The following is a 16,825-nucleotide window of genomic DNA, read 5'->3' as shown; positions in this document are numbered from 1 at the left end:
TGCCGTTCATATTAACCATTTTTGCTAAATGTTTTCATATTTTTTGTGATTGCCATAATTTGCAGAATGTCCGAAGCAAAAGAAAATATGGAGGTCAGCAAAGCTGAACAGGCGATTTACGATCGACAAATTCGTTTATGGGGAATGGAAGCTCAAAATAAGTAAGTTTAAATTTTTTCGAATAAAATACTATTGTTTCGTTTTCAGAATCCGAAACTCTAAAGTTTTGATTATTGGTGGAAAACAGCTTGGTGCGGAAGTGGCAAAAACTCTGTCACTCGCTGGTGTTGACGAGATGCATTTAGTTGATCATCGGCTTGTTGATACAGAAGAAATTGGTATGAATTTTCTCTACGACGCTTCGGTTGATAATTCAAAGATGACGGTTTGTAATTAATTCGAATTATACATATCTTATGAACGTTGTTTTCAGAAATGGGCGGCATCATACAATTTTCTTTATAATTTGAACCGCAATGTGAAACTTTTCATCGTCGAGGAAGATGTTCTATCGAAAAATGATTCGGAAATCGAAGAGTATTTGACTAAATTCACGTTGGTTGTTGTTCTCGACGAGAGTTACGAACGTACTGCAAAAGTGAACAATATCTGCCGTAAACACCACATCAGATTTATTTCTGGAGCAATCTACGGATGGATTGGCTACGCATTTTTCGATTTCGATGGCCATGCTTATTTAGTGTAAGTTAAATCGTTTTAAAAGTCTCATCCCAATATTTCTTTTAAAGAAAAGCTAAAAGCCCGGATTGCTTGAATGAAGAAGAATCGGAAACCGGAAAGACGAGCACAGTGGTTACGGTAGATGAAGAATTCGTGCTTGAAACGTTTTCATATCCATCATTTGTCGAAACGCTCAACTCTGATTTCACGGCGAAGAAAATTGTGAGAAAGTGCAAACGGATCGTTCCAACATCATATTTCCTCGTGAAAAGTATGCTCCGCGCTTCCAGCGAAAATAAACTTACCGGAGTCACTGAAAACGATATTGAGAAATTAATTCCAATCTGGAACGAGGAGGTGGCCGCTGGAAATCATACCATCGATATGCAACCAGTTCAACCCGATCGATTTGATCAGTGAGTATTATTCGCACGAAAATTATAAAATGAATCAATAAAAAACATAGAATGTATTATCTTTTTAATTATTTAAAAAAACAAGTTAAAAATGTATCGTAATTTCAAAAAACGGTAGCATTCCGTCTTAAAGACGCACGGACTTATTCATGTGTCTCGATCAGGGCTCTGATCAAAAAACAAAAAATATGCAAAAAAGGTTTATGGTAGTTTTTTTTTTCAAATTTTCGCGTCTGCTTCCAATTTTTTTCTCGCACTTTTCAATGAAACTACTTCATTTTTAACGAATTTTGTCATTTTGTTTTTAACGCACAAATCAACTGTTTTTCATGAAATTTAAAGCAAAAAAAAATTTACTAAATATTAGGTCTCCAAATAAGTTCCGGGTCAAAAATCATAACTTTGTTCGCTGCGAATCGATTTTTATGAAACTGTGGGAATTTATGTTATCAACCATGATCTTTCATTTGCAAATAGTCACAAATTTTTTTTGGCCGTCCGAAGTGCCCTAACTCGGAGCCAATTTTTTCAGGCATTTTTCAGATCTCGCTTCTTTTCAGGTTTCAATTGAGGTTTGTGTGCGGATTTTGCTTAGTTTAATACACAATGTAAGAAAACAAGAAAAGTTTGGAAAAAAATCCCTCCAAAAAAAAAATTTTTGTCGAAAATTTTTGCTTTTTTATACAAAAATGATGTAACCATGTGTAAACTATTTTTACACATACAAAACATTTGAGTATGATATTTGGATCTCGAGAAATAATCCAAAAATTCGAAAAAGCTGTGTTTTCTGTTATTATTTCAGTGTGACGCACTAAATTGAAATGTTTTGTATGTGTAAAAATAGTTTACACATGGTTACATCATTTTTGTATAAAAAAGCAAAAATTTTCGACAAAAATTTTTTTTTTGGAGGGATTTTTTTCCAAACTTTTCTTGTTTTCTTACATTGTGTATTAAACTAAGCAAAATCCGCACACAAACCTCAATTGAAACCTGAAAAGAAGCGAGATCTGAAAAATGCCTGAAAAAATTGGCTCCGAGTTAGGGCACTTCGGACGGCCAAAAAATTTTGTGACTATTGCCAAATGAAAGATCATGGTTGATAACATAAATTCCCACAGTTTCATAAAAATCGATTCGCAGCGAACAAAGTTATGATTTTTGACCCGGAACTTATTTGGAGACCTAATATGTTCATTGAAAAATGTAATGAAGCCGCCGCAAAGATAAGAAAAGCTACCATTAACTTTGTTGTGCGCTGAGACCCATCTAAAAGAACTCCGTGCGCCTTTAAGAATGTATGTAAAAATCTTGTGAAATTACAATAATGCCATTTTAATGTTACGTCCAAAAATCGAAACTCTTGTTCTGCTGCCATTGCAAAAACTTGCAATATTTTCAAAATTGTAATTTTTCAGTTTGTTCGGACCAAACTTTGGACCAACAGCAGCATGTGTCGGTGGAGTAATTGGACAAGAAGCTATTAAATCAATTTCGGAAGGAAAGAATCCACTTCGCAATTTGTTCATCTATACCGGCTTCGAATCAACTGGTTTTATGTGCAATTTCCCACCAGTATAATTTATTGCTTTCATGGTTTTCTGTTGGCTTCTTTTCCGTTCTCAAATCTCAAATTTTCAATCTCATTTTTAATTTAATTTATCACTTTCATCAATTTAAAACTCAATCTCTCTGGTTATTCATTTTATTGTTAATTCTTGGTGTGAATATCGGTGTATGACCAATGGTTTATGAACAATGATATCATGTGTATACATTTCTCAAAGTCCTCTCCATCCGAATGGAGGAGGCGGCCCTGGTGGAGGCGGTCCCCAAGGTGGTGGCGGGCGTCGCCACCAAGGGCCCCGCATCCAAGGTGGACGATGGTGATGATGATGATGCCAACCATCAAAATCTGGTGGTGGAGGTCCTCTGTCTCTCCAATCAGGACGCCATTCTTCATCTGTTGACTGCTGTTGTTGATCCCAATTATTCTGTGGAGACTCTAGCTGCTGCTGGGGTTGCTGTATCTGTGGAGCCCATGTTGTTTGTATTACAGTTGGTTGCCGTCTAATTGGAGCAGCGGTTACCGGATTTGAAGGTGTAGGATTGGCTGGCGAAGGAATACCTGGTGGTCCTCTGAAATTATTTATTGGGACTTTGATAATGTTTTGTTTTTATATTATTTACCAGCCGTGGACCGCACCTCCGGCGCGGCCCCCGACTTCTGGAGCTGAAAACCAATTTTTCTGAAACTGCCGTAATCATACAGTACTCCTACCGTACCACCATTGTACCACTACAGTACCCCGACTATATCCCTACACTAACCCCAACTCACTATCCCTCCAGAAGCTAAAACTTCGCAGACTACAAAGACTACATAGACTACAAACTATGGACAAACGGAATACGCGCTTTATATATAGTAAATGATGATTTGTTAGCAATTTTTCAAAGTTTCAGTCGCTACGGAATTTAGAAAATGCTTATCATATACCGTGTTTCTTCTATTAATATGGCTGCAATACTATTTTTCGATGGACTTCCCGCTTGCAATACTAATAGGGAGTGCAAGACTATTAGGGAGTGCAATACTAATTTTCAGAACATTTTTCTGACTTTGAGCTTACTAGTTTTTTTTCTGAAAAAGCTCGAATCTTATGTAAAAATTCAGAAAATTTGACTTTAATTGTAACATATAAGTTCAAAAACTTCAATCTCGTAGAAATGTTGTGAAAAACTGTTGCAAAATAGGCAAATTTTTTTGTTGAAATCCTGAAGTTAACAAGACGGGCCTGCAATAAAAAATAGTAAACGCAAGGCTATTAGGGAGTGCAAGACTAATAGGGAGTGCCATACTAATTTTCGGAAGGTCTCCGAGGGGCAATACTAATAGGGAGTGCAAGTCTAATAGGGAGGCCATATTAATAGAAGATATACGGTATTCGTAAAAATGTTACTTTCAATACACACTTCAGTTTGTGTTTCTGATATCGCTACGATTTCCAAAAAATACATCATTACTTATAAATGAGGGAATTAATTGTATACTGAACTAAAAAGTGTTGGTTACCTCATTGAACCAATTTTTTCTCCGAAAAAAACCTATTTGCCAGATTTGAAAGTCTCATTTACCACTGATGGTATTGAGTAACAAGACACATAACAATTATATTTTTACTGTTTTATTATCAAGAAATACTCAATAAATTAAACGTTATTAATTTATCGATTTTTAAAACTTTTATGGGAACGCAAAAATCGGAAAATGCGTATTGCGCAACATATTTGACAATATCCCATAGCGAAAACTACAGTACTTCTTCAAAACTGTACCATAAATAACGCTTTTGTCAAATTATGGGCTCGATTTGTGTAATGAATTTCTTTTCGAAAAGGGACATCGATATTCCATTGTCCATAAATAGTTTCTTCGTATTATTTTCTCATTTTTTGCATGATTTCCCATATTCTATTGAGAGTAATGATTTATTTCAAAAATTTTTTAAAATTGAACTCGTAACATGAGCGTTACAGTAGCCATTTAAAGAATTACTGTAGTTTTCGCAACGAGATATATTACGCAATACACATTCACAGAATTTCGTGTTCTCGAAATAAAAAATTGAAAACATAATCAAACGAAAAGCAAAACAAAAAACTAACCTCTGTTCAGATTCACGAACACAAAAAATAAAAATCAATGCCAAAACACATTTTCGTTGAATCATTTTACCGTCTTCGTTTGTCCATTAGTTCTTGAGAATTGAAACGAAAAAAAAAATAGAAGAAAGAAAAGAGAAGCATTCTATTTGTGTGCCCTGCCCACCAAGTTCGATCATTAACCGAAGAAGAAGAAGACTAAGAATAACGAATGACATTGTAATTGGAATGTACAAATCAGAACGAGACAAAGAGAAAGAAAATAAGTTAATATGATGTGATTTGTGTGATTGGAGATGAAAAATAGAATAAACTTATATGAACTACAAAAGACGAAAGTTTCCTTAATTTTGTAGAATATAAAATTGATAGTGGGGATTTTACGGGACGTGTACTCTTGCAAAAACTGTTGACTGTGTATTTAAAAAAAACCAAAAATGTTTTTGAAACGTTTAAACATGTTTTTATGTTATTTTAGTAAATACCATGAAGTGGTTTTGAACAACTGTCGACACTCCACTTTTATAAGCCACGCTAATTTTCTAGGATAGTCTTATCGCGTTTTCGAGCCTCTTTAGTTTATGCCTTGCAAATTGATAATACACGTCACGATTTGAATGAGAGATAACAGATTCTTAAAAGTGCCCTTTGGCAGGTAACCTTATAGGAAGGCTAACGTTATCTGCCTTCTGGGAATACATATTCTCATGTACAAAACTGAAATGATAGATATTTCATTCATCAATGTAGTTTCGTTGCATTAATAATTAATATCATTTGTATATCAGAAAATCAAAACAAGATATTTATTCTATTCTCTTCAAATATTATGAAAAATGTCGTGTGAAAATAAAATCAGGTATAATAGTAAAAGTAACTAGATGAGAATTCGAAACACGTTCTATTCATACTTCGTATTCTCTTTCGGTCCACTCGTGTTCAATGTGTTTTGAAATAATATTATCTCGGTTTTGGAATTTGCCTGAAAATTTAAATATTTGAGGAAGGTTTTGAAATCCTAGTCATCAAGCCTAATTTCTATCATTGCCGAGCTTGTTTTCATTTTTTTCTAATTTGTATTCTATTCATTTAATTTTCAAAGATTTAGTTAATCATCTTAAACGGAAATTCCGCAATATATGACAGTCTGACAGTTCGTTCGTATTTTGTGTAAAGTAAATTACAAAATAAGAACACACCTGAGTTTTTTGTATTCATTGAAAACTGCTTATGACTCGGACATTCATAAATAGAATTAATAATAAACACGGATTCAAATTCCGAATTCACATTTTCTAATTTAATCGAACCAAGATGTTCCACGTATTCTAGATAGTATCCTGTTTCTTTTTCCTGAAATAGAATATCAAATAGTTATCGAATATTCACGACAATCTCACGGAAAGAAAAATGGCGATCCACTTATGACGTTCAAATTTATCAGATTTTTCGTTTTTAGCCACCACTTCCAGGACAACTCCTTCCCTTCTGTGAAGTGTATTTGTAGTATTACAACGACATAACACGTAAATTGGATTGTAGAATGTTTCAAACTAATTGTTTTCTGTTATAATAAAGATAAGTATTGCACATTTACCTGGAAATTATGGCCAAGTTCCCAGGCATCCACTAAAAATTTGGACAGCGAATTGTCTTCTTCTAAACATAGTTCTTATTAGTAGCATTCTCACTCATTCCTACCATCAATTCTAATACGACTAATAAGTAATTCTCGATCATTATCTTTCATGAAATTTAAAAAAGATATAAGTTTTCGTTGTTCCAAAGAATTCACATCTGTGTCGGATTCTTGAAAATCATAATACTTCGAGTTCAGGTCCTCTAGTGTTTTCTGAGAAAACTTATTTTGATTTCTAATTTGATGGAAAATACTTACCGATGTACTATTATAAAATAATAAATAGCTAATTATTAGAATAAAAGCAACTTTTGGCATTTTTAAAAAGCTTTCAAATAAAAATGAACAGATATCCTTTTAAGAACATTATAAGTTTACGTGAAAAATCCGCTAAGTTTTTTATCACATTTAATCTAGTACGCTTTAAATACTACTGATAGGTTAAAAGTAAGGATACACAAAATGGGTCATGAACTGCTTTTAAGCCAGCCTATGCCTGCGTCGTGCCTACTGCCAGAGCTCACTTGAACTTAATTTTTTTGGGTTATTATTTGAAATTGAAACAATATTATTAAAGAGAAAACATATAGAAAATGTGCACACCAAAATGTAGAGCTCACACAGCTCAATTGTCAGACGCATTCAATAAACAGGTAAGCTGACTTGCCACAGAAGCCTCAAATGAAATGTTGTAGAATACTGTTTCCAGGGGTTTCAAACATTTTTGATGTTTCAGTTAGTAAAGTTACGTTACATAATTTCTATTAATATTCAGTTCCTCGAGATTTTTGATAGAGGCTCGCAGCCAATGTTTCCTTTTGGATTGAATATTTTTCCTAGTAACATTCAATTATTCCGTTAACAAAAGCTGCAAAAAACTCATCATGTCTTGAAAAAAGAAAAAAAGACTTCATCTACCCAAAGCATATAAAAATGTGCATTTGCTCTTTCCTTTTCGAAAATACGCCTCTTCATCTGAATGATAGTTTCAAATGTTATGTAGCCGATAGCTGCAAGCTCCAGTTTTATAATTTTGACAACAATTATTGTATTATTTATAGGCAGCATGAGGATACAATGTAAATGAAGAATTGCACTTTCAGGTCATTTCAGTCAAAAACTACTCTGATCAGAGTGAGCTCTTCTGAGCATTTTCTAATTGAAAATCAAGTTCTTAAAGAATTCATGGATTGGATTAAGATATTGACATATGCCACTCATTTATTCAGTTATTCCTTCAATATTATTCTTTTATATGTAGTGGCTAAAAATAGTAAAGGTAATTCATTGTTTTATTTAATGCATTTACCGACAGTACGATATTGGAAATTTGATTAAAAAATAGAAAAATTAATAGAATACTGTGATTTTTGTTCTTCATTAAAGAAACCAAGTTTTAGATATATATGTTCTGCTCTTGTACTGCAGCAAAACTATATAAATTTTTAATAATTTGATCAAAAATGTTAACTATGTATGTATATGTTATTTCTTCAGTAATAAAAACTAAAGGTTACATAACTCATATGATCTGGGTTGAACTGGTTCTGAACTTCTGCCAACATTTTTCGGTCGAGTATGTTCTTGAAGCAGAAGATGAATCATCTCTTCATTTTCTCGAATCAGTCTGTGTTTTATTTATGACTCTTCAAATGTGGACAGTCAACACAATTCGATATATTATGACATTTTTAATGGCTGCCAATCGATTCGTGTGCATTATAAATCCCAGATTCAGTAAATTTTTCGACTCTGAAACTGTTACATTCTTTGGAGTTGGTATTTGGATACTGGCATTTATTGGTTCTTGGTATCTCCTGCTTCTTGGCTGTTTTCCTCGTTTTGATAGTGAAACATTTGTTCTGGATACTGAATGCAACTACCTTATATGGGTTTGTGTCATTATATGGCTATTGTTTATAGAATAATTTCAGCCAGACTTTGTATACAAATCCCACTATCTTCTGATTTTGACTTTGATTTTAAATGTAATGATTGTGGTTTATGCAAAACTGCGGAGGAGTGGAGTTTTCAAAGTTGGTAGGTTAGCTTTGTGTTTTTTGAACCTTAACTGTTGAAAAATTATTTCTGTGGATATGTGTTTGATTTATTAGTTTTGTTTCAAAGAACATCAGTTTATTCTTTCATAATTCATAAATTACATGACACACATTTTCATTTAACGGCGAAGTAGCGATAGTAGGGATTGTTTAAATACGAAAACAACAGTCAAGCCTAAACGAATATTAAATAAAAACGCCAAAAAATGTTCGATTTTTCGAAAAATTCGTCCAAAATTTTATTTAACTTACAAATGTTCAAAAATTTATTAATGCTTTTTGAGATTTGAATATTTAGATACAAATAAATAAAACATATATATATCTGGCACACATATGTATAAAGTTCAAAAACAGTTTTGTGGTCAACTTCCAAACTATGAATAACCAACTTTTAGTCATCGCCCGAGTGTCAGTAATTGCTGCAAACCGTCGTTCACGCCACGAAACAATGTTCATAATTCAATCTCTAATTGTATTCATCTTTATGGCATATGACGCTGTCTATACATCTCTTCGAAAGATTTATGAGCCTGTGAGTATAATTATTATTTTTCATGTTCTGAAAATGATTAATTTCAGCAGTTCAACCAACTTCCAAATAACTTTCAAATCTTTCTCGGTTGGCTTAACATTTTTTCTGCGAATTACATCAACTTCTTGATATATTTTCTTTTTCATAAATCTAATCGTTTACTTGTTCTTCGAACCATTTTTTGTGATCCTAAATGGTTAAAAAACATCAAAGTCCGCCCTTCATAAACGTACGAAGATCCTTTTTTTCCAATTATATTCCAATAATCTCATAAAATTTCAAACTACTTTTCGTTTCCGATCTCTTGATTTTTTCCCATAACTTTGTCGGGGAAGCCTTCTTCTTTTCATTCTTCATTTCAGTTCCTCATGAAAATGATTTGGCAAGGTCCAGTTTTTGCTATACTTATGCATATTTTTGCTTATATTTTTAATGCAATACTTTTAGTAATGCTTGAAAAGAAAAGAGGTATTAATTCTCAAAGTTAAGCTAAATAAATAAATATTTTAGTTATTCATTCGAGAGTTTATATGTTTAACATGATTGTCTCAGAAATTTTCATGAACTTCACACAGAATATCTTGGTCGAATTTCCATATTTTTTCACCCAAGATCCAGCGTTCTACTCATTTGAAATTGTGAAATTCGTAGAAATATTCAGCCAAATGGCATATCAAAGCAAATTTTTCATGGCTACATTGATGGCAGTGAATAGATTATGGGTAGTGTTGAAGCCAATCGGAAGTGATGCATTTAGTTCTGAGCGTCTTAAGCTTTACATGACAATCGGATGGGTAAATAAATTTATATTTTAAATGCTGCGATTTGATGACTGGAAATAAAAATAAAATGTGTTGTTCGTGTAGTTCTTGATTGTGAGTTTTATTGTCTAAAACGGTTGCTGTAATCTTTGAAAACACTTCAAATCAATAAAGGCGTAAAAAAAAGATTTCTGTGAGCTGATATGATTACATCTCAATGCTTATGGGATTTTCCTACAGGTAATTCAGCGATAATCATACACAGTTATCATCCACCATTCCATTCGAAAGTAACCGCGTGGGATCAGAACTTGATTTTTTTTTGATATTTCAAACCTGGTTCATGAAGTTGTTCTCTGAAACATAATGAAAACATGTTTATTTTTAACAAAACTAATCAAAACTTTCAGCTTGTACTCTTCTTTCGTCAAATGATTATTATTATCCCAAATGATTGCTATTTCAAAATGGATTTAGTACAGTTTCAAGTGTCAGCAGTATGTGAGGACAAAGAGAAACATGCTCTCAGAATGAGAATTGTAAGAAAACAATTGTTCAAAATTGTGAAAATTTACAAATTGTAGAACTCCATGATAAGCTATTTCATACACATTTTCTTGCCATGGGTCTCCGTGTTTATGAATATTTTGGTTTTCATCTTCATCAAATTGAGGAAAATGAAAAGTCAAGTGAGAAGAAAAAGCGGAGAACGGACTTTAGTCATAAATTCATTGGTGGTGTCGCTGCTTCTGACTGCAAATTATCTATACAACTATTTCTATTCCATGTTCAAACCGGTAAATTTGAAGAATACTTTTTATTTTCACAAATCAAGATTTTCAGTTAATATCCCAACAGTCACATGAGCTTCAGTCAGCATTCAGCTTTTTCAATCTTTATGGGTGTTCGTGTTTTAATTTTGTGGTTTATTTCCTTTTAGATCCGACAAATCGCCAAAAAGTTATCAATACTGTAACTAACAAGAAAGAAACAAATCTATCTAGAACAATCACTACGGTAATTTGATATTAAGTGTTAAAATATCGTTCTGGAATAAAATTAGTTTTTTTTGAATTAAAAATGTATTAGTGATAAGGCAATGGTGTGAATGTACATTCTGGAGTTACATCGGATTCTTGACGATTAACTTGGTATACCTGAAAGTTACTTAGTAGCATTAACAAACAAAAACATTTAAACTTACCTTTTGTCTTTTCAAAACTCTCATTCTAAAAAAAACCTTCTCAATAATAAAAAATGCCAGTGCAATTCCACATCCTATTAAGTAAATGTAGAATAATTGCTCCAAGTGTTTTTTCAAACTGAGACGCGTCTTTTTCACTTGAACAGTTATGTCTTCCGGTTGTTTTTTTGTACCATAACCTGGTCCCAAAGTGATACTTGCGATACCAGGAAGAATTTTCAATAGAGCTTTGTTGAACCTGTAAAAATCATATTGCAATTTAAATACCTGCAACTGAACTATATGTAGTCAGTTGGTAAATAATTAGAACTGATTATGAAGTTCAGAAAATTTCAGGTATTAAATTACAAGTGTTGACTCAAAAACTTAGAATAAAAAACTTACATTTGGCATAGTTTTCGATTGCTGATACTAAATCCAAACGCAACATAACTAAGAATTCCACTTGTATCTCTTATAACTGTCAATCCTTGTCTTTTGTCCCAAACGCTCACTGCTTGAGGTAAAAATTCGATATCATAAGTTGAGTAAAATACTCCACCTTTTCTGAAATCTTAGATTAATTTAGTAATTCATGTAATATACTCACTGAATTTCTTTAATTAAATCTGCTTCTCTTGCCCGAACAACAATTGGGTTCATAGCCAATGCACGTTTTATGTTATATTCATTTTTCTCTGTTGAACCTTCCAAAGTTAAATTAAAATAATATGTGAGATAAGTTTCCTTATCCAGAAGTAGTTCTATCAGTTGATTTTGATGTAGAAATGGAATTCTCGAAGATGGTGGAGCAGTTAACCGTGAGTTCATTGAAGTTTGATAATACTGGGCAATACTCATCATTGCAACTATTAAAAATCCTTCTAAAAGCATTGTTGAAACTGCAGTTGGATCTTGAACTCTCTGCTTTAACATCAGACCAAAAGTTTCCTAAATTATCAGAACATGTTACAACAAAACTTTGAATGTATCTTACCAAAACGCTGCTTGTGTAAATATTAAATTTGGATCCGACTCGACTATCCCAATAAAGAGCACATGCAAATCTCATTGTTGATGCTCCCATGATTGTCGCCAAAAGAAGAAGCCACATATCAGTTGTAAAAGGAGCAAAAACAAAATTTCTAAAGTCATTTTCAGCCGGTCTCTTAATGATATAAACTTGTTGAAAGTATCTGATAGGGAATGTGAAATGAGCAAATTCCATTCGAGCAGGTGTAATTCTCATTGAGAGACCACTCATATCAATTTTATCCTGTGCCAGAAGACCCATTATTCCGGAGAAATTTCCGTCTGGTTGTGGATTTCCAAAATCATTAACAACATTAAATTCTTTTTCAGTATCAATCTGAAAACTGTAGTTTTTGAAAAAATGATAAAATGCAAACCTATGTATTAAAGTTTGTTTTATTGAAAGGGGTTAACTCGGTATATTGGCAGAAAAATGGAGTCATTTAAAAATAAGAAATAAGAAAATAAGAAAGCAGATGATTAGTACGAGAAATCGGAGAAACTTTCAAGCGAAATTCGTTAAAAAAACTCACAACTTCCCATTGCCAATCCAATATTTGCATTACCATTGAAATAATTTCAATTTCAGCGCCTGGCTTTGCACAGGGCTTTTTGGGCATTCGGCGAAAACAGTTGAACGCATCTGGATCATGTTCGAATAGGCCTACTCGGATTGGTCGACCTAATGGAGACCAAGACATTTCATAATAACTCTTTTATTCATTTCGGAGAATTATTTTCAATAAACGGGTATTCGATTACAAATAATCTAGACGCTTGAGTCCACTTTACAAAGCACCACTGAAGAAAATATACAAACAAAAAAGTATAATAAATGTTGTATTTTTCAAAATCATTAATAACATAATGTTTTTTTTTTGTTTTTTTGTTTTTCAGGTTCATAATTGCAGTCAAAATCATATTTTTGAAAGTCCTGCTGATAAAATTTGGAATACGGAACATGATACACGTTACATTTTTGGAGTATTTATTTACAGGTCAAGTGTACGTTTGAGCCCACTTTAAAAATAATTGTGTAATCCAATGAAGAATGCATTTTTCATTAGCCATACATAAATACATATACGCAAGAAGTATATAATACTACAAGTTGAATCTGGAATGTATAGAAACAGATATGATCTCAAGAAACTGAATAAATCAAAATGGAGTTAATAATTTAAGCATGGAGAAGTCTTGTTATCCATAGAATACATGGATGGGTTCGCATAGATACTCGCAATACACTTAATACGGTTGTAGTCGTTTTGAGCAGCAAAACTAGATGGATAGTAGTCAGGATCATAATAGAAAATGAGACCTCCATAACTGGCTGGTGCACAAGTGCATGGAACATCTTTCCAGGTGGATGTCCAATCAGGCTGATAACTCAGATTATAGAAAATTTGATCCAGTGGTACAGGCATGTCTGGAAATGTTAACTCGATAATTTTTTAATATAATATATAATTTCTTATTCATTTAAAAATGAAACTGAACTTACTTTTACAAGAGAGGGTCGCCTCCGGTCCTGTTGGAGTGTCAAAGTAACCACAAAACCATTTGAATGCCTTGATTCTTCTAGATTCTCCTGGACCTCCTGGATTTGTTGGATCTTCTCCAGAACATTCATTGTTGATTATCAATGAAGTTGGCCCAAAGATCGGTCCATCATATCCAGCTGCTGCATTCTTTGCTCCACTATTCCAGTTTCCCATTACAATATCATGCATTGCAGGTTTGGGTGGTTGAGGTGTCATATAAAACCAAAGAGAAGCCAGAACGGCAAGTGGTGGATCCATTTTAGTCATTACAAGATTTGGTTCTTTTAATAAATCAACTTTAATATTTACAGTTCTCAACCAATCTTGGAATTGTCCGTAGTTGTAGTTGTACGAAATTTGTATGGCTCCACGTCCAAAATAACATCCTTTATATGGAGCAGCAGTATTTGAAATTGTTGAATTTGAGCATGGATAGAAATAAGTTATTTGATCAGAAGCAGAACAATAAAGACCAGCAGATGCACATGAATTTCCGTCGGCTGGAGTATAACCAGGAGTTTTAGGATCCAAAAAGCTACTTGTTGGTCCTCCTTCAAACCAGTTATAAAATCCTCCACGGTAGAAACAGTTTGAAGCATCTTGATCGGAAAGTGTGCTGGAAATGTGATTTTTCCTATAGGTTCTAACTTGACCAAAAGATTATTTTCAAAGTTTACAATACACAATAAAGCAAAAAATGCACTTACTCATATAGAGCAATGTTGTTCTCTCCAGTTTCTTGAACAGCGTGGGCAAAGAAAGCCGCCAAGTCTCTTTTCTTATTCTCATCCGCAGTATACACCTGCAGTTATTTTACTTATTTCAGAAATATCCATAACTATTCCATCAAATTTCTTACCGTATTATTCACATTGATCGAAGTTCCAAATTCTGGAAAATATCTGGATGCAATTTTGAAAGCATCGTAGGAATATGGCCAGCAACTCGAAGGACCCCATCCAAGATTGGCAAATGGGAATAGGTCTTCAAACATTTCTCTCGTGAACCAGGATTCTAATTCAGAAGCAGGCATATTGTTTGGGTCAGTTGGTTGAGTGCATGATTCTGGAGGCCCTGTTCCATACTTGGCAGCTTTTGGACAAGAACTTGCATTTCCATAGTCAACAGCCGACACAATTGAGTTATCTTAAAACTTCAGGAGTTTAGAAATGCTTAAACATTTAAATGAATCTTACGTGCAAAAATGAGAAAAACCGTTAAAATGACACTTTTGATGCGAGTCATGATAGTGAATATAATTAAAATCTCATTCTAGTTATTGCTTATATATCCCTTTTTCCCCGACTCTTATCTCAAATGTCCTTTGCATATTTTCTCATTAGTCAAAACACACTGGTGACACGGGTAAACTACGAAACTTTCACTAGATCTCTCTCTCTCTCTTCTTTTGAATAAATTTTTGTTTGGCGACTTTCAGAGATGACGGAATAATGACTGTGATTTTTTGAACTATTCTACTCAAAAATTATGCAAAATATTTTTATATTATTCAAACGGGTTTGTATTTTTATCGAAGATCAGCGCCAATTGGCATCTAACATCGTTGCCAAGGCTATCTCCGTATCTCACCGTCAGGTCCCTCGTTGTGTTGATGAACTCTGGAGTCACCGTTGATTGTTGTATTGATGATCGAACTGTCATCCAGCAAACCATTCTAAAAGTATTCAGATTATAGCCAAACTAATTCAGCTTAATTTAAAAAATCATATAGGATTGTTTAAACATATTTAAAAATAGAGATTCATACTATCAATGGTTCGGTCAAATAACTAAAACTGAATAATCCATATTATTTTTGTTTTCAGAATAGGAATTGGAACATATATATTGAAATATAGTTAAAGTACAATAAACAATATTTTACCTCATATTCTTCCATGTTTTCTACAGTATACACAAGTGCATTTAACACAGATAGCAAGTTGTGCCATAGCAACATTAGCAAATCAGAATAATGGCTTAAAAAAAGGAAACTGACAGTTGCCGTTGTCTGTGCTTAACCGAACTGACAGACACAGTGAGGAGCACACGGGGGACTTTGTGGGTCTATTCAAAAGTGTGTGTAATGTATCGCTCCCTTTTGCTCCGCGCGGAAGCCGCGAAACCGTACAAATAATCGACCGAGAGCAACAAAGTGAGAGATCGATCAGAAATGAGGGCGCCAACAGAAAACGACGGTTGAAATACAAATACCCAATCTGAGATTCTCGACGAGCCGACCTTACCCATATTTGACGCTAAGTCGTGTCGCCACAAAAACAATGACAAATGGATTAAATGACGGAAAACAACAAAACAGAACAAGCGTTCGGTTCTGATTTTCTCGATACAAGCAATAAAAGCACATAGAATTTACAACTTTTCTAGATTTATATAGATATTGGCTCAGTTTACATAACTTCACATCGATCAAAATCTGAAAAATATAAATGTCAAAATTTTTAAATGACTAGAGAACTTATTAATAATGAACATATAATTTGTGATGATTTAGAATTTTTGCGTAATAAAGAATTTGGAAGCGAAAACTTGAAAAATTTACAATCCTGACAAGTTTATATACGAATATACATACGATAACCTTAGTTAATGGAAAACTGCAAAAAATTTTTGAATAACTGATAAGGAACGGTGAGAGTTTGAAAGTTGTATGCCTTCTTCGCAATCGTTGTTTCATTGATTGCGGTTTGTAAATTTAATACATTTGGTAACAATTTATTTAATATACTTCTAAACTGCAAACTCTAAGTCTTTTCGGATAATGTTTTTATTCTTCTTTTTTACTACAAAATTATTGCGGTGAAACCAGCATGTTTCAACATTTTATTACCTTGTAAAAACAGCAGCTTTGCAACTGCTAGCGTTTGGATCATCAAAACATGGGTTTTCAATTTTTGCAATTTTAACGAGGGGTACGAGGGCCACGAAATTTTTTGTTACGATTATATAACTATAGTACAACGTTTTTTAGAACTATATCAAAAAAGAAATGTTCATGATAAATTTTGTATCAAAATATAGCACAAGCTGCCCGTGAGAATTGTTTTGAATAGCTGAATTCTAAACAATATTATATTTTTTCTTCCGTATATTATATGCAAAGTCAATCTTCTTTTTCCTCGTTTTTCGTTTAAAGCTTTTTTGTTTCCGTTTCTATGCCATTTTATTCTACTATGGATATATGTTTTTTGTGCGCCTTTTGCACAGCTTAGAATATCGAATTTTTCTGTTGAAAGTTCAAATAAAAAACGAAGGTTGACGTGTATTTTGGCATCAAAACCAGC

The 16,825-nt window shown here is 33.2% G+C and overlaps 7 protein-coding genes and 2 non-coding genes across 10 annotated transcripts; 5 read left to right on the top strand and 4 right to left on the bottom strand.

The window, feature by feature from the left end:
* The first annotated feature begins 65 nt into the window (after positions 1 to 65).
* Positions 66 to 2,869, top strand: aos-1 (SUMO-activating enzyme subunit aos-1). The gene is made up of 5 exons (NM_073203.6): positions 66 to 161; positions 208 to 385; positions 434 to 702; positions 750 to 1,097; positions 2,519 to 2,869. Exons 1-5 carry the CDS (start codon positions 67 to 69, stop codon positions 2,679 to 2,681), a joined length of 1,053 nt encoding a protein of 350 aa, NP_505604.2. The 5' UTR covers position 66; the 3' UTR covers positions 2,682 to 2,869.
* Positions 2,791 to 4,863, bottom strand: C08B6.10 (Proline-rich proteoglycan 2-like). Its single transcript, NM_073202.6, has 2 exons — positions 4,770 to 4,863; positions 2,791 to 3,239 (listed from the first exon to the last, which is right to left on the bottom strand). The coding sequence occupies exons 1-2, from the start codon at positions 4,832 to 4,834 to the stop codon at positions 2,882 to 2,884; spliced, it is 423 nt and encodes a 140-aa protein (NP_505603.1). The 5' UTR covers positions 4,835 to 4,863; the 3' UTR covers positions 2,791 to 2,881.
* A 698-nt stretch (positions 4,864 to 5,561) lies between these two features.
* On the bottom strand, positions 5,562 to 6,737 carry C08B6.6 (uncharacterized protein). Its single transcript, NM_073201.3, has 6 exons — positions 6,664 to 6,737; positions 6,468 to 6,618; positions 6,364 to 6,425; positions 6,167 to 6,319; positions 5,966 to 6,119; positions 5,562 to 5,748 (listed from the first exon to the last, which is right to left on the bottom strand). Exons 1-6 carry the CDS (start codon positions 6,721 to 6,723, stop codon positions 5,672 to 5,674), a joined length of 657 nt encoding a protein of 218 aa, NP_505602.2. The 5' UTR covers positions 6,724 to 6,737; the 3' UTR covers positions 5,562 to 5,671.
* An 853-nt stretch (positions 6,738 to 7,590) lies between these two features.
* Positions 7,591 to 9,227, top strand: srxa-19 (G_PROTEIN_RECEP_F1_2 domain-containing protein; the record flags this gene model as incomplete). The annotated part of the gene is made up of 5 exons (NM_001028461.1): positions 7,591 to 7,684; positions 7,903 to 8,297; positions 8,340 to 8,445; positions 8,864 to 9,000; positions 9,048 to 9,227. 5 exons carry the CDS (start codon positions 7,591 to 7,593, stop codon positions 9,225 to 9,227), a joined length of 912 nt encoding a protein of 303 aa, NP_001023632.1.
* A 136-nt stretch (positions 9,228 to 9,363) lies between these two features.
* srxa-18 (G-protein coupled receptors family 1 profile domain-containing protein) lies at positions 9,364 to 10,831 on the top strand. Its single transcript, NM_001028460.2, has 5 exons — positions 9,364 to 9,468; positions 9,511 to 9,794; positions 10,172 to 10,300; positions 10,346 to 10,558; positions 10,605 to 10,831. The coding sequence occupies exons 1-5, from the start codon at positions 9,375 to 9,377 to the stop codon at positions 10,785 to 10,787; spliced, it is 903 nt and encodes a 300-aa protein (NP_001023631.1). The 5' UTR covers positions 9,364 to 9,374; the 3' UTR covers positions 10,788 to 10,831.
* Positions 10,570 to 12,596, bottom strand: glr-10 (PBPe domain-containing protein; the record flags this gene model as incomplete). The annotated part of the gene is made up of 6 exons (NM_073200.4): positions 10,570 to 10,918; positions 10,966 to 11,203; positions 11,350 to 11,511; positions 11,555 to 11,895; positions 11,942 to 12,313; positions 12,510 to 12,596. 6 exons carry the CDS (start codon positions 12,594 to 12,596, stop codon positions 10,847 to 10,849), a joined length of 1,272 nt encoding a protein of 423 aa, NP_505601.1. The 3' UTR covers positions 10,570 to 10,846.
* Positions 11,754 to 11,976, top strand: C08B6.16. Its single transcript, NR_069256.1, has one exon. It is a non-coding gene; the product is annotated as an Unclassified non-coding RNA C08B6.16 (non-coding RNA).
* A 351-nt stretch (positions 12,597 to 12,947) lies between the features above and the next one.
* cht-5 (Glycoside hydrolase family 19 catalytic domain-containing protein) lies at positions 12,948 to 15,732 on the bottom strand. 2 transcript variants are annotated; one of them, NM_001028464.3, is made up of 6 exons: positions 15,406 to 15,732; positions 15,111 to 15,195; positions 14,380 to 14,666; positions 14,228 to 14,322; positions 13,481 to 14,136; positions 12,948 to 13,405 (listed from the first exon to the last, which is right to left on the bottom strand). In NM_001028464.3, exons 1-6 carry the CDS (start codon positions 15,478 to 15,480, stop codon positions 13,149 to 13,151), a joined length of 1,455 nt encoding a protein of 484 aa, NP_001023635.1. In that variant the 5' UTR covers positions 15,481 to 15,732; the 3' UTR covers positions 12,948 to 13,148. The 2 variants fall into 2 exon arrangements, with proteins under 2 accessions (NP_001023635.1, NP_001366780.1); NM_001380734.2 differs by lacking the exons at positions 15,111 to 15,195; positions 15,406 to 15,732 and adding an exon at positions 14,717 to 14,781 and having other exon boundaries at positions 13,022 to 13,405.
* Positions 12,950 to 13,249, top strand: C08B6.17. Its single transcript, NR_069255.1, has one exon. It is a non-coding gene; the product is annotated as an Unclassified non-coding RNA C08B6.17 (non-coding RNA).
* Positions 15,733 to 16,825: the final 1,093 nt, after the last annotated feature.

Source organism: Caenorhabditis elegans, chromosome V (genome assembly GCF_000002985.6).
Source record: "Caenorhabditis elegans chromosome V".
Classification (NCBI taxonomy): domain Eukaryota; kingdom Metazoa; phylum Nematoda; class Chromadorea; order Rhabditida; family Rhabditidae; genus Caenorhabditis; species Caenorhabditis elegans.
Note: the sequence above shows the minus strand (reverse complement) of the source record. Positions and strands in the feature narration are given on the sequence as shown.

Excerpts from the sequence above, each read along its gene's own strand:
- srxa-18 (NM_001028460.2), top strand. The coding sequence starts at position 9,375 with ATGATTTGGCAAGGTCCAGTTTTTGCTATACTTATGCATATTTTTGCT. Across the intron at positions 9,795-10,171 it reads TTTACATGACAATCGGATGG|CTTGTACTCTTCTTTCGTCA; the intron begins GTAAATAAATTT and ends CAAAACTTTCAG. Across the intron at positions 10,301-10,345 it reads ATGCTCTCAGAATGAGAATT|AACTCCATGATAAGCTATTT; the intron begins GTAAGAAAACAA and ends TACAAATTGTAG.
- cht-5 (NM_001028464.3), bottom strand. The coding sequence starts at position 15,480 with ATGTTGCTATGGCACAACTTGCTATCTGTGTTAAATGCACTTGTGTAT. Across the intron at positions 14,667-15,110 it reads ACACAACGAGGGACCTGACG|ATAACTCAATTGTGTCGGCT; the intron begins GTGAGATACGGA and ends TGAAGTTTTAAG. Across the intron at positions 13,406-13,480 it reads GGCGACCCTCTCTTGTAAAA|ACATGCCTGTACCACTGGAT; the intron begins GTAAGTTCAGTT and ends TAACATTTCCAG.
- C08B6.10 (NM_073202.6), bottom strand. The coding sequence starts at position 4,834 with ATGATTCAACGAAAATGTGTTTTGGCATTGATTTTTATTTTTTGTGTT. Across the intron at positions 3,240-4,769 it reads GTTCGTGAATCTGAACAGAG|AGGACCACCAGGTATTCCTT; the intron begins GTTAGTTTTTTG and ends AAATAATTTCAG.
- C08B6.6 (NM_073201.3), bottom strand. The coding sequence starts at position 6,723 with ATGCCAAAAGTTGCTTTTATTCTAATAATTAGCTATTTATTATTTTAT. Across the intron at positions 6,320-6,363 it reads AACTTGGCCATAATTTCCAG|TTTGAAACATTCTACAATCC; the intron begins GTAAATGTGCAA and ends GAAAACAATTAG. Across the intron at positions 5,749-5,965 it reads AATGAATACAAAAAACTCAG|GCAAATTCCAAAACCGAGAT; the intron begins GTGTGTTCTTAT and ends TTAAATTTTCAG.
- aos-1 (NM_073203.6), top strand. The coding sequence starts at position 67 with ATGTCCGAAGCAAAAGAAAATATGGAGGTCAGCAAAGCTGAACAGGCG. Across the intron at positions 162-207 it reads GGAATGGAAGCTCAAAATAA|AATCCGAAACTCTAAAGTTT; the intron begins GTAAGTTTAAAT and ends TTTCGTTTTCAG. Across the intron at positions 1,098-2,518 it reads CAACCCGATCGATTTGATCA|TTTGTTCGGACCAAACTTTG; the intron begins GTGAGTATTATT and ends GTAATTTTTCAG.